General features: G+C 41.1%; 2 protein-coding genes across 10 annotated transcripts in view; one reads left to right on the plus strand and one right to left on the minus strand.

The window, feature by feature from the left end:
* Nucleotides 1–15302, minus strand: part of wdfy4 (WDFY family member 4) — a 39984-nt gene that overhangs the window by 5953 nt on the left and 18729 nt on the right. For 7 of the 9 annotated variants that reach the window (XM_034552735.1, XM_034552733.1, XM_034552734.1 and 4 more), the window contains exons 36-56: nt 15068–15226; nt 14463–14589; nt 14207–14358; nt 13203–13441; nt 12977–13098; nt 12653–12844; nt 12420–12529; nt 9976–10053; nt 9649–9840; nt 9491–9566; nt 9174–9388; nt 7523–7671; nt 7315–7429; nt 7071–7156; nt 6914–6976; nt 3645–3687; nt 2650–2769; nt 2433–2556; nt 2239–2348; nt 979–1129; nt 227–318 (exon numbers count right to left, since the gene is read on the minus strand). In XM_034552735.1, the coding sequence (XP_034408626.1) occupies nt 227–318; nt 979–1129; nt 2239–2348; nt 2433–2556; nt 2650–2769; nt 3645–3687; nt 6914–6976; nt 7071–7156; nt 7315–7429; nt 7523–7671; nt 9174–9388; nt 9491–9566; nt 9649–9840; nt 9976–10053; nt 12420–12529; nt 12653–12844; nt 12977–13098; nt 13203–13441; nt 14207–14358; nt 14463–14589; nt 15068–15226 (2715 nt within the window). Of the gene's footprint in view, nt 1–226; nt 319–978; nt 1130–2238; nt 2349–2432; nt 2557–2649; nt 2770–3644; nt 3688–6913; nt 6977–7070; nt 7157–7314; nt 7430–7522; nt 7672–9173; nt 9389–9490; nt 9567–9648; nt 9841–9975; nt 10054–12419; nt 12530–12652; nt 12845–12976; nt 13099–13202; nt 13442–14206; nt 14359–14462; nt 14590–15067; nt 15227–15302 lie in introns of those variants that run through there. The other 2 variants (XM_034552737.1, XM_034552738.1) reach the window with 2 other exon arrangements.
* Nucleotides 5921–6724, plus strand: lrrc18a (leucine rich repeat containing 18a). Its single transcript, XM_034552436.1, has one exon. The coding sequence runs from the start codon at nt 5921–5923 to the stop codon at nt 6722–6724; it is 804 nt and encodes a 267-aa protein (XP_034408327.1).

The raw sequence follows: 15302 nt of genomic DNA on the forward strand, positions 1-15302 counted from the left end.
GATCTGTCTCTTATACTGTGGTAGACAGAACGAAGACAAACAGACTGATGCCACCAATACGATTATAGTCCGACTATTACAGTAGAGACTTGTTTAAGATAACCGTGCACATGCATCAACAAGTATCGACAAACATTATTAGGTCTCATGGGAAAGGTTCCTGTATGCAATAGTCCAGACTGGCCAACTGTAACAGACAAGCCCGGTGAGGTCGAGGCTCACTGACCTCTCGATGGATTCTAATGAACTCCTGGGGGTCGCCTTTTGCCCACAGGGGCAGCTCCACATCTCCCAGAGTGGTACCATCCTCCATAGCGCCTATAGAGATATGGATAAAAAAGGAGTTAAAAAGATACCCATAGCGCAGTGTCTTGATGAGTGGTTCCCCGTTTTGTTTGTGGTTCATGTACGTGCTCAACTAGCACGCACAAAAGGACACACATGTACGTGCTTTAGCAATTGAGCAATAAAAACTATGTTTCGTGTAGTCGATTTAAACAATGCAGGTTCACACAATTACATTTTTCCAAATGTTTGATGAAGGAAATGCATTCCACACGTTTGTAAGGCTTCTATGTATTTTGTTAATTGAAAAACTACTGAATGTAAACAGATGTGTGGTTGACAATACCTGCTTTAAAAGTACCCCCTTTTCTTGTATACAAACGCTTCAGAGTTAGATTACATTCTAAAAAATTAGATTTGCTCAAGAATTAAAATAAATAAAAGACAATAAAAAGAAAGCATACATTCAATAACCAGCTATAGTTGAATATCACCACAGCAATCAAAACACACTATCATCAGGCAGACATGTTTTGCCAACACTTTGGACTAAAACAGACGGGATAGACGGACTAACGCAGTGTTGGTTTGGTTAGGATTTGTTGACAAATAAGTACAAAAATAAAATAATCATAATCCCAACAGTGCTCTAGCCATTAATTAGATACACAGAGGATAATTTGTGTGACTGACCCAGCTGGATGTGGTTGGAGTTTAGCAGGAAGTCAGACAGGTAGAAGAATTCTGGGATGAGCTCCCTGACGTCCCCCGTGTTGTCTCTGGAGGCCGACTCCCACTCCTTCTTCACACTGTAAAACATCCGCTCTGGGATGTCAAACCCTCCCTGTGGGAAGACAAGGCACAGCGCTGTCAGACCCCCCGGCGCACTGCTGAACCAAACTTCGCAACAGGCATATTAATAAAGTAGTTATGCTTGATTCAGTGTAGTGAACTATATTTTATATTCTGCATTGTATTACGCAAGCAGGAAACATTTGCTTTTCAACTTTCTGTAAAATTCCATAATCTATGATGGAAATCTCATGAGGAAGAATGTAATTTAAAGTAAAACAATTACCTCAATGAATGAAAATAGCATATATACTGGTAAATTCGGTTAGAGATGTAAATCCAGTTATGGATATTACTACACACCCGCTATGTGCTTCAGAAGACAAAAAGCCACTGTAATTCACCAGACTAACATCTTTATTGCTTTATTTTGACTATCAAATATGCATGCATTTTCATTATAATCAATTGGATGCTGTATTGTAATTTGGTAACATCTGGGGCTATTTGCATTGGCTTCTTTTCGATGCTTTCTGTAATTATTTGCATATATATTGAAATCTCTCTACAATCTGCTTTCAGACCAAAACAGCATTGAAACAGGATCTGCAGTGCTGAAAATAGCTCACGTTAGAGGCAGATTATCAGGAGGTTTGAAAGTAAAAATAAGTGATGAATATCAGTGTGCATCTGGAGCACTGGGTTTGAGGAAGGGCATTTGGATTTGTGGAAACAATTAACTATTCAGAAAAATCCACAGCAGTGATTACATTCAGAATTCGTAGATTTGTACACATAATGTAATTCATGTGTGTGAAGAACCGATACTGAATCTTTGATTCATCAACGAAACTCCTTCAAGTTCTAAAGGTTATAGATTCAGAAACACTTTATCCCAACTATCATCATTCAGTAAACTTACTGTATTATTTATATCATTCTAAGCTTTTATGTTTGACCTTTTGATGTTCTGATAAAAGGTTTGCTGTGATATAGTCGCACAACTCGTACTGCCTAATTGTTTAGTATTATAATGCTGTATTTTAGATTACATTTTTTATTTTACGTTATCCTGAACTTAAAAAGTTGAGTTGTTTTTCTCATGGCTTATTTATTTAAAAGGGCATACAAATGACCAAGAGTGAGTGTCCCAGGCCTAACCTGCAGTGCCTGGAAGGTGTGTGAAAACGGCTCCATCCTGACGAGGAAGGAGGATACGATGATGGCCGAGGAGTAGTGGGTACAGTAGTGGCATTGTGCCGTCAAATTTTCTACAGAGTAAAAGGTACGTGGAATAAAAGTTCAGTAAGCAGCAAAATACAAGAAGAATGAAAAGTAAAGGGCTGAATACATACCTTCACCCTCAATGATCTCAACCTCTTCATATCTTTGCATGAATACCTGTCTCCTCTTCTCTGTCTGAGCTCCCATTGGCTTAGACAGGTCACGGAAAGTTGAAGGATTTGACAGATCGAGCGCCTATAAGGGTAGAAATTAATCAAACACTTGCTTTACACCGCCCGCCTACAATATGAATGTTCAAGACAAAGATGCCAATGTGTGTGACCTAACCTCTGACTGATAGTCAGCTAGGACCCAGGGGAAGACTGGGTACTGCATCAGGTCATTATATGTCCTCCCAGAGATGGTGTTCAGATGCATCAAGTACTCAAAGTTACTTATTTCCCCTCTCTGGAGGACAGACAAAAGGAATATGAAGTAACACATGAATATAGTTATAAACTGTGATGGAGGAAGTACTACTAATTCCACACCGTATAAAAACATTGTACATTAACTGAAGTGATGTGTTTTCAATGCAGGACTTTTACTTTTAACATAGCACAAAATCACCCAACTTTAAAGTACATTTTCCTTATTATAGCTATTTTGTTGAGGACAATAAATCTTTTATTATAGATTTATCTTCTGGTTATTATTTCCATTAATAGATTGATTGTAAATAAATTACTGTCACAATGTTTGTTTTGTCCAACCATGATACACACCTCAAAATTATATATATATATATATATATATATATATATATATATATATATATATATAAATAAAATGACAATTATAATCATAATTCAAATAAACACATACATTTTGATGTATTAAAAATAATTTACATTTTCAAAACAGCTGCAAATAAATGTTCTGAAAATCGGCTAATTGATTAATTATTTCAGCTGTACTTGTACTGTTAAGTAGTTGAATTTATAACAAAACATGATATTTAATAAGCTCATTGCATGTTTTGTATATATCAAAATAATTTGTAAAGTAAAGGTGTCAGAAATGTAGTGAAGTGAATAGTACAATATTTCCCTTTGAAATTTAGAGTAGTAGAAGTATAAAGTACAAATAAAGTAAAGTACAAGTACTTAAAAATTGTATTTAAGTACAGTACTTGAGTAAATGTATTTAGTTGCATTACACCACTGGGATTGAATGGGTTAGTATCTGTTCAACATTGTGACAGTCTTTACTGATGTTAATGGAGTTAGTTTATCTTTAAACACAGAAAAACTCAAATGGCTGAAGTCTGTTTATTGCATTACCTGCCATTTAACCAGGGCTGCCTTTTCAACCACAGGAGTCTTCCTAAAGCACAATAAAAAAATAAAAAAAAATGCCATGAATTAGCATCAGAGGCTGATCACTGCCCACCACACAAAGTTGTGTGCTTGCTCTGTTGCCTAGCAACCCATGTTGAAAAGTAAAACTGAAGAGTTCCGAAGCAGCAGAGCTGAGGTGAGCGAGGGAAACTGAAACCGTGCGTGTGCACAGCTGTAGGAGCAGTTATGGGATTGAGGTGAGCTACACTTTGAAGCATGGACAATGAGTAGAAACGTGGAGGATGTAGCACACGTTGCCATCTGGAGGTTGTGACACTGTAGGTCGGACTCGCCTCCATCAGCACAAGAGGAAGTCATATTGTCCTCGTGCTAGGAGTTTTCAAATGACAAGCAGAGATTAATAATTACTGGTTCAACAACACAGAACAGTTCAAGAATAATTTGACTTCCTGCTTACACAAGCTACGCCAAGTCAAACTAGTTTCTTTTCCAGCTGTCTTGTCATTTAGTTGGTGTTAACTTAGGTGTTTGTTCAAAGACTGTTATAAGGTGACACAGACTCAAAAGTTTCTCTTTCACAAAACGCAGAGAACAAAAACTGCTCAATCAAAATATCTTCTTTCCAATGAATTTACCAGAACGTGTTTGACTAAACAAAAGATCGATACTACAGCAGATACAGGACAACGTAGTTCACTCACATAACACCCGTCTAAATGTGTTTAATCTAAATTAGTAAAGCATTCAACTGCTTCTTAAATCTCTTTTCCCTCTGTGGCCAGTAACACAGCAATAAAGTCCTGGCTCCAAGCACTCCAGTTGCTAAGTAACGATGTTAAACAAGAAGAAGCTTGACTGTTTGGAGTAGAGAGACCACGGAAATGGTGACATACACAACACTGCTTTCCTGATCTTTCCTTTTGATATCGCCGCCACATATAGAAGGATTACCAGGTATATTCTTCATGCAACTTCTATATGCTGACCAAATTGTAAGGTGTTTTATGTTTTGTTGCCGTCTCCATTGTGACGCCAGTATTGGTGTGCATTTGTGTTTTCAAGAGCGAGAGACTTTGAGCTGAATGGCGAGTTCACAGGAGCCAAAGCTGTTCTAAAACCGAAGACCCTCTCGTCATATAACGTCATATAACGTCATATAACGTCAACTCAGAAAAAGAAGATAAAATATGGTAAGTTTATATCTTCATTTATGTTTAAAATCTAGATACACGTTTTTAAACTACAACACATTAGAATGCAAACTGAAAAATTAATAAGGATGCAGATAGTAAATGGGTTGAGACAGCGAGGGGCTACTTGAAGTGCATCCAATAACTCCTCCTCTCGTCCAATAACTCCTGACCAAATTATTTTGCAAAACTACACTAAATCAATCATTGCATTTGGCCCAGTATGTGTTATCTAATTGCAGGCAATAATTTCATGCAATAGTTTTCTATAGGAGGTTATAATGGGAACAAGCACCAGTGGATAACCTCTCTCATCCTGAGGATGATGAATGAGGCGAGAGAGGGCCTTGGGGTGTAACACAGACACAAACCGTGCTCTTTTAGACAGGGAGGGAAGGAGAGCGCAGCCCTCATCGCACTCCCAACACTCCCCAACTATCATTTATCAAAGTCCTGATTTGACTCTTTGTGCATGCACACATGTACTGTAGTAGAGTACATCCATGTCTGTCAGTACACTGTGTGTGTGTGAGAGCGACATCCACATGAAACACACACACACACACACACCTTCCTTGAAAAGAGCCACAAAGATCAATCAGTTGAATGGTGAGGGCGCATCGGCACTCATTTGTATTTGCTGTATTACCCAGTGTCGCCTCTCTCCCATTGTTCCCCTGCATTAGCCTTAATTAGAGAGCTGTGCTCTTAAATACACCCATGGGCAACACTGGGTGAGCGCGCCCTAGTGCAGACATAACACTGCACACACACGCATGCACGCACACACACACACACACACACACACACACACACACACACACACACCTCAAGCTCTCATACCTCAGAGAGCATGCTTTCCTTACTGCCCCGGGCCATACATAAGCCCTTGTACCTGAATAAATCACATCATCCTTACACACACACAAAACACATTTATTTGCTGTAGCACTATGTGGTGGTATAGATAATATTAATTATTGAAAAGTAGCCTCTTGGGGGCAAAAGTGAATGCGAGCTGAAATTTTAAACTGTCCTGTTCAGTAATTCTATGTGCGTTGCAGTACCATGCCCAAAGGGAACGGAGCCAAAGGGGAAAAGCTGACCCTCAAGGTTATCAAAAAGGCAATATGGATGACCCTGGATGGACATCGCAGACTCAACCTTAGCAACATGGGCATAACCATCTTCCCAAAGTGTGTCCTAAAACTGACCAACGTGGACGAGTTGGACCTCAGCCGCAACCTGATACAGAAACTCCCAGATAACATTGGGAGCTTCTGGTCATTGAGATTGTTGGATCTACACAGCAATAAGCTGGAATCTGTGCCCGAGTCCATCGGCAACCTGGTGGGACTGACCCACCTCAACCTCTCCAACAACCGGCTAATCTCCGGAGGTTTACCGTCCACGCTAGGTTCTCTCACCAGCCTGAAGAGTCTCAATCTGGGAATGAACCAGCTCGACACCCTGCCTCCCACTATGGAGGCTCTAGATGGTCTTCAAGAGTTAGGTCTTTTTGATAACCTCTTCATCAATCTACCAGAGTTTTTAAAAGTCCTACGCAACCTCACAAAGGTGAACATGAAACGAAATCCTCTATCGTATGTTCAGGGGGATAGTGAGGGGATGCACAAGGAACAAGCAGAGGAAGATGTGTATCTGGTCCATGAGAGCAGCCTGTGTAGGACATGCCTCAAGAAATGTCAAGAGCAGAGGGAAGGATTTACAGGAGGAGGAGGAGGAGGAGGTGACGTGTTTGAGGAGAAAAGGATAAGGATTTATCACGGATTGATGGTGCCAAACTCAGTGGCTACAGTCAATCAAGATGTGTGGAGAATAAGAAAGGTGGAACACAAGCCAATCAAATGACCAAACAGTACACTATCGTACACATGGAATGAATGTCACTTTTAGGCAGCTCTAAAAGCTTTAATAATATTGCATAGTATACTTACTATATGTCACAACAATTTGATTTTCTGCAATAAAAAGAGTGACTACATGCAACTGCCTTACAATATTGCTGTTGGATGACTGTGACTAACAGTGGACACTTACCTGGCATTAGCAATCACCTCAGCAGCCCCTCTGCCTTTTAATGCTGGCACTACCATGCACAACCTGAAGGGAGAACAAGAAGGGAAAGAATAGAGATCAGATTCATCATAATGCTGAAAAGAAAAATGTTGAACCTCCAGTTTATATAATGTGGCACCTTTTATATGCAGAGACATGGTCTTTATTCAGGAATACAAGGAAGGCTGAAAGTCCGTTTTTCATGAAGACTTCGATAGCGTTGTCCTGAAAGTAACAGAGGCACAGTGGCTCTTTTGAAACTTACACTCAAGTTGCAAGTCAAATGCAAAACAAATCAGATGTATATAAAATAAATCCTGTGTAGTCTGAATATAGGATGCATGTTAATACAAGGCATCTGGTTGAGCATCAGGCTATCTGACCTCTAAAAGGAAACGTATGAAGCGAGCATCCTTGATATCCTCATAGAGCCACCGTCTGCAGCGAGCTGGTGGCAGCTCTTTACTCAGCATGGTGGAAATAAAGGAGTCCCTCACACTGGCAGAGACAGAAAGGGACACATAGATGACTGATCGGAACAACTGAAAAGCTTAATATCTGCTCACAAATGCACGGCACACACAGCTGTACCTGCTGGGGTGATGTGTCCTGCAACAAACGTCTCCAGCAGGACTAAGAGTGAATCCCTCACACAAGAGCAGGCTCTCTTTCCCAAACAGCAGCACCCCCTCTGTCACTCTGAGGCCGCTCACCGTCACTACACACATCTTAGCCTTTACCTACACAGACAGAGACAAGAGAGACAGGGACACGCATTGGGCCCTGAGTGAGAGGCACAATACACATCAGCACACTTCTCTCCCGGGACATGACATGGCAGCAACGCAGGCACTTCAGGCTTTACTTGATTGATCATTTTAATCACATATTCTAATCATTATTAAAAAGACACAGTTGAACACTTCATTATCAGAGCTGATTGATGGGGAGCGGTGTGGCTGTGCGTTTCATCCAGCCCCAAAGTGGACCCACATGCTGCTTTCAGCGCCGGTCGTGGCTAATGCTAACTGCATTGTGATAATGTGTGGCTAATTCTATTGTCTCCCCTCATTTCACAGTGAGTGTGTGCACCTGGCTGTCTCCCTGTGTTGGCCCCGCTGCAGGCCCTCTGGGACACTGCGCCCCAAAACCATATGGGGCCCCCGACACACCCACAGGGCCCACACAATTTATACTAATCAAATCAGACGCCCTACCCCCAGAAAACAGAGTCACACACTCGGTAGAGGAGGAGGCACTGCGAGGCCATTATTAGGAGAATTAATCCCTGCCAGACACACAATAGGAAACCTGCTAAGTGATCAGAAGCTCTTGTATGAATGCACACAGAGACATGCGATGATGAGTAATATTTCTTGTTGTGACGTGAAAGCGTTTCATAAGATTCAAGGTGAGCGGTTCTCAGCCTTACGGGATTCTTACATAGAGCTACAGTATATCATGGTCAGATTGTATGGCAGTATTCCATCAGTGATTACAACTTGCATCAGGACCACTGTTCCTAACAATGACTTCAGAAAAAAACGAGTTACATTTATTGTTGTCAAAAATTAAATATACAACAATAAACTTGTTTCCTTATCTCCTTAGTGTGCACTGGACAGATATGTGTTATCAGTCTGTGGGTGATTTAGCTGATGATGGGAAGAAGGAGAGAAAAGGAGGACTTTTATTGACTAAGAGCCTAATGTCGGACCATTGATTTCTCCCCACACACATTACTGCCATAATCACACTATTGGCGCTGGCAAGCTAATTATGAGTGGATCTCCCTTTGTGTGTTACTGTGTGTTACTGTGTGTGTGCATTTTTCAGAGCTAATGACTGTGTTGATTTGACAGGAAGCTCAGCAGGACTCACACTGAACCACTGCAAGACAACAGGACACACTTCCACACATCACACACTTACTAAGCTGATGCAAGACAGCTTGCATCACCTCCTACTGTTTTTATTAATACTTCTGTCAGAAACATTAAAAGCCGCCGCTGGTTGCCGGAGTGATGAGAGTCCCTGTCAACATGTTTCTAACTCACTGGAAGAATGAGAGGAGCTGAGCTGGGTCTCGATATTAAAACATTACACTAATGAGGAAAGATGAAATTCTGATAGCAGCGCTGGGCTATTGGAATCCCTTAGTCTACATCAGATAATTATGATTGTGAATATCAGCAGGGTGGGAAGGAGGCATGTTGTTTTTAACCAAGCACACACCCAGTACCTCCTCTCCATGGTGCATCTCCTGAAGAATGATGCGTATGTCGTGGCAGTCTCGTGTGTGGGAGCAGGGTTCAGGAGTCAAGGGGTCGGGGGGACCCTCAGTGACAGCAGGTTTCTCATTCAGGACAGGGAAGAAGGTCAAACTGTGAAAATCCTGTCGTCCCTCCTCTTCATCCTCTTTAGCCTCTGCTCCAACTTCACAAAGGATCTTGGGCTCTGTTAAAAAGGAAACATTTGTCTCTACTGAGCCAACATCCAAAATCCACATTCTGGTAAATGCAAAAAAAAGAAGAAAAAAAAAGAAACACTTTTCTTTACCCATGTCACCTTCCGGCCTATTTTTGTTCTCCTCTGACATGCCAGTCCTTAAACCCAGACAAAGCGTTCCGAGCACCTGGAACAACATACGGCACTGATATAGGTTCAACACTAAATAGGACCCCGCTCCACAGATCCCGCTCGAAACTGAAATATACCCGTTTGGAACGTCTCAGAGCCTTTCTGCGAATGCGTGATCTGGTTCGGTTGGGTCCTTCAGCAGCATCTTGCACCCAGTCTCGGCTCAGCAGCACCCCTGGGCCCGGGCCGAAAACAGCTCTCTCCCTCAACAGCTCGGCCTCCACACGCAGCCACTTGGAGCTCACTCGATCCCACTCACTGGCTCTCAACTGGGATGCAGAAACCGGGCCGGATAGAAGGAATACCCGGATAGAGGGAATACATGAGACAGAGATAAAACATGATTACAGATTTTTTTAAATCACATTTATTTCAGTATATTCATGGTCACATTTCTGTCAAACCTGTAAGTGGTTTGTCCTCATGTTCTCAAACATGCTCTGGCCTCTATGTCGATGCGACTCCATGTAGGACAGAAACTCCTACAAAGAAAGGAGAGTAACCCGTTGGGTGCAAATGAAAAGAGCAAGCGGCACAATCGCTCTTCCTCTAGCTCATATTGTAAACACACAACATGTTCACAGAGATTGTATATTCATAATGGTATTGTTGTTTCCTCATGCAATTACAATGCATTCATACAATTACATCTGTTCTAAATTGCATTCACTGGGCAAAATAAGCTAGTGGCTACAGTCTTACAATAACCCTGCCTGGAAATGTAATCATTTGTTGGTGTGATCTAATTAACATAAACATTAATATCACTGAGCCACGCCACAGTCAAGGGCAAGGCTAGTGTATGTGTGTCTTTACTGTGTGCCAGTGTGTGTGTGTGTGTTGATTAAGAAAAAATAGAAAAACCCAAAACAGAGCCGTGTTGACACTGCAGGATGCTCATGTTCAGCAGACACACTGGGATCATATTCTGACTGTTAACTGCTTCATTAAGCCCATCATCACAGCAGCGCTCGCTGAGAGACTAGTGAAACAACATGTGTCCATCCTCACAGCTGACCCAGGAAAGCCATTTCATTGACTGAATGAACATGCAGTAACTTTTTATATCTAGTCTTATTTACAGATGCTAATTCAGTGTTTTGCGGAATAACCTCATTAATGCAGTAATTGACTTCAAGTACAATAAAAACAAACAGCTACTTCAGTAATACTAGAGATGAATAAATTCAGAAAAAAAAACAATGCGTAAAAGTTGACAACAAACTTTGACAAGCCCTCTGGAAATGAAAACGGGTTCTCTAAATGACTGACTGCCTATCCAAATGAGAAGTTGTGCAGAGAAAGAAATAAAGGAGTAATTTGAGGGGAGATTATAGAAATATTAGACCAAAAAAAAAAGAAAAAGTGTAATAATGAAGTTTGCGAACTAGAGCCGTGTTGCGAGAGATAAACAGCAAGTCGGCGTCATCATCTCCTAATTTCATTCCTTCATTTGGACAAACATAAGTAATATATAGCATTAATTACCCTATTTAGCAGATAGGAGCCTCATTGGCTTTTTAAATGCTGCATTAAATACATAACTCATCTCTTGCCTCTGCAATTAACATCAGAACATCACACTCATTTCCATTTTAATGACTTCCCAACAATACGCCACCTTTGATGATAAGGCAACATAATGTCAACTTCATTCTGGGCTGGCAGTGAATGTGTAATGAACTTAACGTGATCATTAGTGCTGTTAATTATCTTTCTAATATGAGGACACAGATATGATTATGGAAACTGCATTCGCTGATGAAATAAATCTCTAGAAGAATTGCACTGAAGCTTGATTTAGGACACAGTCTGTCTACCAGCCTCTATATTCTCATTCATTACCTACAGTAGGCTTTAAAACTCTTTTTTTTGTTTAATAAAAGTAGATATCTGAAACTATGCTTGTTCGAAATACATCACTATGGCTCCAGTGACTGAGAAGAGACTCCCCATAAGCTCATGACTTGTCAACTAAAGGTCATAAGTTGATGATCCAGAAATTAATTAATGACTCACTTGTTTCTTTATGAAGATTAATGGAAAATGAACAGACTGACTGACCACTACTGATGATTTGAATATCATTTGTTGAACACTCACTGCATGCTGCAACCTATTCAGAGCAAAGTGGTGCAACACACAGAAGAGAGGCAGAAGGAAAACATCCCTCCCTCTTCTTCCCTTCCTCTCAGATGGAAAAACCATTCATCACCCTCTCTGATAGCCTGTCAAAAACTGATATGATAAAGAATAACATCAAATGAATAATGTTTTCATCAGATTGGTACCACTATAATTGCCAACCCGATTTCTGTCGGCAAGAGGAGCGCACAAACAAGAACACACACACGCTTTGTGGGGGTGAGACAGACACACAGACGTGGTAATTTCATGCCTGTGTGCCTGAGTAATATGTCCCCGCTCCCTGCTCCAGATGGCTCAACGTCTTAAGCGTTGTGGGGGAACTAATGATGTGGGCCACGTGTTTTGGGGGGAAAAAACAACAATAAACACGTCTTTAACCTTCAGCAGCAAACAGTGTGTTGTACTGAGTGTTCCTGTGGATAGGCCTAACAGATATCAATTACTATGCCCACTCAGGGGCAATCAGCTGTGATAATCCAAATCCATTTAAAGAAATAATCAAACACCCCCACAGGGCTGGACGGCCCACAACACAAATACAGCAGTGACTTTGGGTGTTTGGGCACAGCGCTCTGGGATGCTGGGGCACCTGGGAAAAGGTAACGACCCCACACTATGCAAACAGTCACAAGAATACAAATCTCTCAATACTGTCCTTTGCCAAATTCCAAACATGTAGGAAAAGTGAGTGTGTAATTACCTCTACTGTTGCTGACTCTTTGCCTAGTCTGCCCAAAGCTGAGCGAACTGCGCTGCTGATCATATCAAACTTCTTCTGAGTACTACTGGCCCCATTCTTCTTCTGAGACTCTGAGAAGAGAAAAAAAAAATATATATATATATATATGTTGTTTTTAGATTTTCTTCCCCCCCCATAAATATAGACCTAAAATGTAGGCATCTTCTTCTTCTGCAGTTATTAGTATAGTTGACCTGTGTGCAGCAGCCAGGCTTTGTGTGCCATCTCCTCCCAAAGAGGGCTGATGTCAGTCATGCTGACGGGCCCCTTCTCAGCCGTGTGGCTCGCTGAGATCTCCATCTTAGAGGTTTCTTCAAGCATGTGCTGCCTCTCCACCATGACCTTCGACCAGCAGGCCTCCGCTAAGGACACTAGTTCTCTGTCATCTGGAACACACACACACACACACACACACACACACACATTACTTCTGAACTCTCTCATTAAATCTCCATAGAAAATCTACAAAAACGTCAGGCTAAAGGGATTGACGTAAATAGACATACCGGCCTACGTACCTGTGGTAATGTCTGCTCCGTTGCTGAGACCTGCAGAATGTGTGGTTCTTGTTGCAAACAATTGGGATGAAGCTTTTCTGTTGAGCACTTTTTGTGCCACACATCCAAAACCTTCGGGGTAGCTAAACAAAAAAAAAGTTGGAATTGTTTGAATTAAAAAAAAAAAAAAAAGTAAACCCGGGTTTCAACCATATGTTTGTGTGTATCTTTTTGGTTCCGCCATTACCTGCCCGATCGTATCAGTAACAGACAATGAAGAAGGCATGTAATGAAGTTCCCGTTAGAGTTGTAAGTCGCCATGACAACATCCCAGCGTTCCATGAAGGTCTGCAATGCTCCGATGACGCAGTCCTTTTCTTCTTGGGAACATCGCGGTTGGGACAAGAGATAAAGCAGGACTTTATTGGTGCACGAGTAGAGTGCAGACACCGTCTTCTCTTTCTGAGTCTGGCCTTTCTCCAGAGCCTAAAAGCAAACCACAGTGTATCTGTAATCAGCATAATAATATAATGTAAAACTGGAGTGTTAAGTATTAGTAGTATTAGTGACCTGTGGGCAGATTTACACAACCCAGTGCTTCATTGGTAAAAAGTAACTGTCTCCAATGAACAGATTTTTACTTCAATTTACAGATTGACAGAAACTAGCACATTTATTGATGGATTATGAACTATTGGACAAAGAAACAAAAAATATCCAAATGGTAAAAACATACATAGAAGCTAAACAAAAATGATCATGTAGTCTTTCAATCAGGGGGTTGGCAGTTCAATCCCCGCCCTAGTCGATGTGTCCTTGAGCAAGACACTTAACCCTGCATTGCTCCCCGTAGCTGTGTCTACGGTGTATAATGTAACATGTAAAGTGTCTTTGAGTATCTTGAAAAGCGCTATATAAATTAAATGGATTATTATTATTATTATTATGTAATCCAAAAATGCGTCACCACAATTTAGGAAAAATACAAAACACCTACCACAAAAAACAGCTACAATCCCAATATCATTGCACATTTACAATAATCTGTTCCCCTGCTCCAAAGAAAAGCCCTAAAATGACTATTTTCATATTTTAAAGCATGACATGGACCATGATGTAAAACAAAATTAAATTTAAAAAAAAGGAATACTAATTTTCAGATTAATGGTGAAAACATGTTTTTCCATATTAAGCATCTATATGGAGGTGTGTGTATGCTGCTGTATGTTCATGTCTCTGTGTTCGTCTCACCACAACAATCTGATCTGCGAGGAAGTTGATCAAACTCTCCGGGTCTCCCAAGAATGTTCCGCTGTAAAGTTTCTGCTGCAGAGTCTGACTGAAGAACACCACGTTCTCCATCAGCGTGCCCATCTGGCCTTCAGGCGTCTGCCTTTTGCCGTCTGAGAGATCAGATGAAAAGCAAGGGATTCAAATGACAAAACGTCCTCTTCTTTTCTGCATGATTCAGTTTGAGCTGCGAGTAAAGCATGCATTGTTATTCTACCTTGTGAGATGAGATGAGTGTTGTTTTCTTCCTCATGGCTGAGCATGTGGATGATGTCCATGGTCAACTCGAGCAGCTCAGTCTGAAAACTCTGCTTCTGTTCCAGTGATGCACCTTCAGGCGAACACTGTGACATTTATGCAGTTTATTACTTTAAAAAACACGATTTAAACTGATCAAAAGAAAAGAACATTTTGATATGCTTACTTCTAATATGACTGATTGACACCTTTTTTTAATGTTGCCTCAAGTGTAGGTTTTAGTGTGTGTGCATGAAGGTTCATATAGCTGAAAAGACCTTTACAGAAATCTGTAGTTGTGGCAGCCTGCTGCTGCTCTCTCCCTCCTAGTGGTGAGCGATTTTATCAACAGTACCTCTGCTCTGCCATATTTAGTAGCTGAGCAAAGAGTGGCACCTTCTGGAGAAATTAGAGGTTTGCAGTGTTTTACAGTTTAGTTTACTGAAGAGCCTTTTATCCGTGGGAATGCCTTTTGACAACAATGCGACCCAGTGTGTTGCATGTATAACACTATTAGAGTGGGTTCCGTGAATGTGCAAAATACAGGATCAAATTGTTTTTATTCATGCGTGTCTGTGCATTTACCTCCAGCAGAAGAATGAGAGGATGTGTGCTGGTGTTGGCAGAGACATTAAAAAGACTGTCCATTAGCAGAATTCGGATGAAGTCGCACACCGGCTTCCTGTTTGCAGGACTCTTGAATGTGTCCTCAGCTTCACCCATCGCACGAGACTCAACCACACCCTGAAAGAAAGGAACAAAATGACCAAACCAGTGAATAAGACCATGGATGTGAGAACTGTTTGGGCTTCATAAATCC

Source organism: Cyclopterus lumpus, chromosome 15 (assembly GCF_009769545.1).
Source record: "Cyclopterus lumpus isolate fCycLum1 chromosome 15, fCycLum1.pri, whole genome shotgun sequence".
NCBI lineage: Eukaryota > Metazoa > Chordata > Actinopteri > Perciformes > Cyclopteridae > Cyclopterus > Cyclopterus lumpus.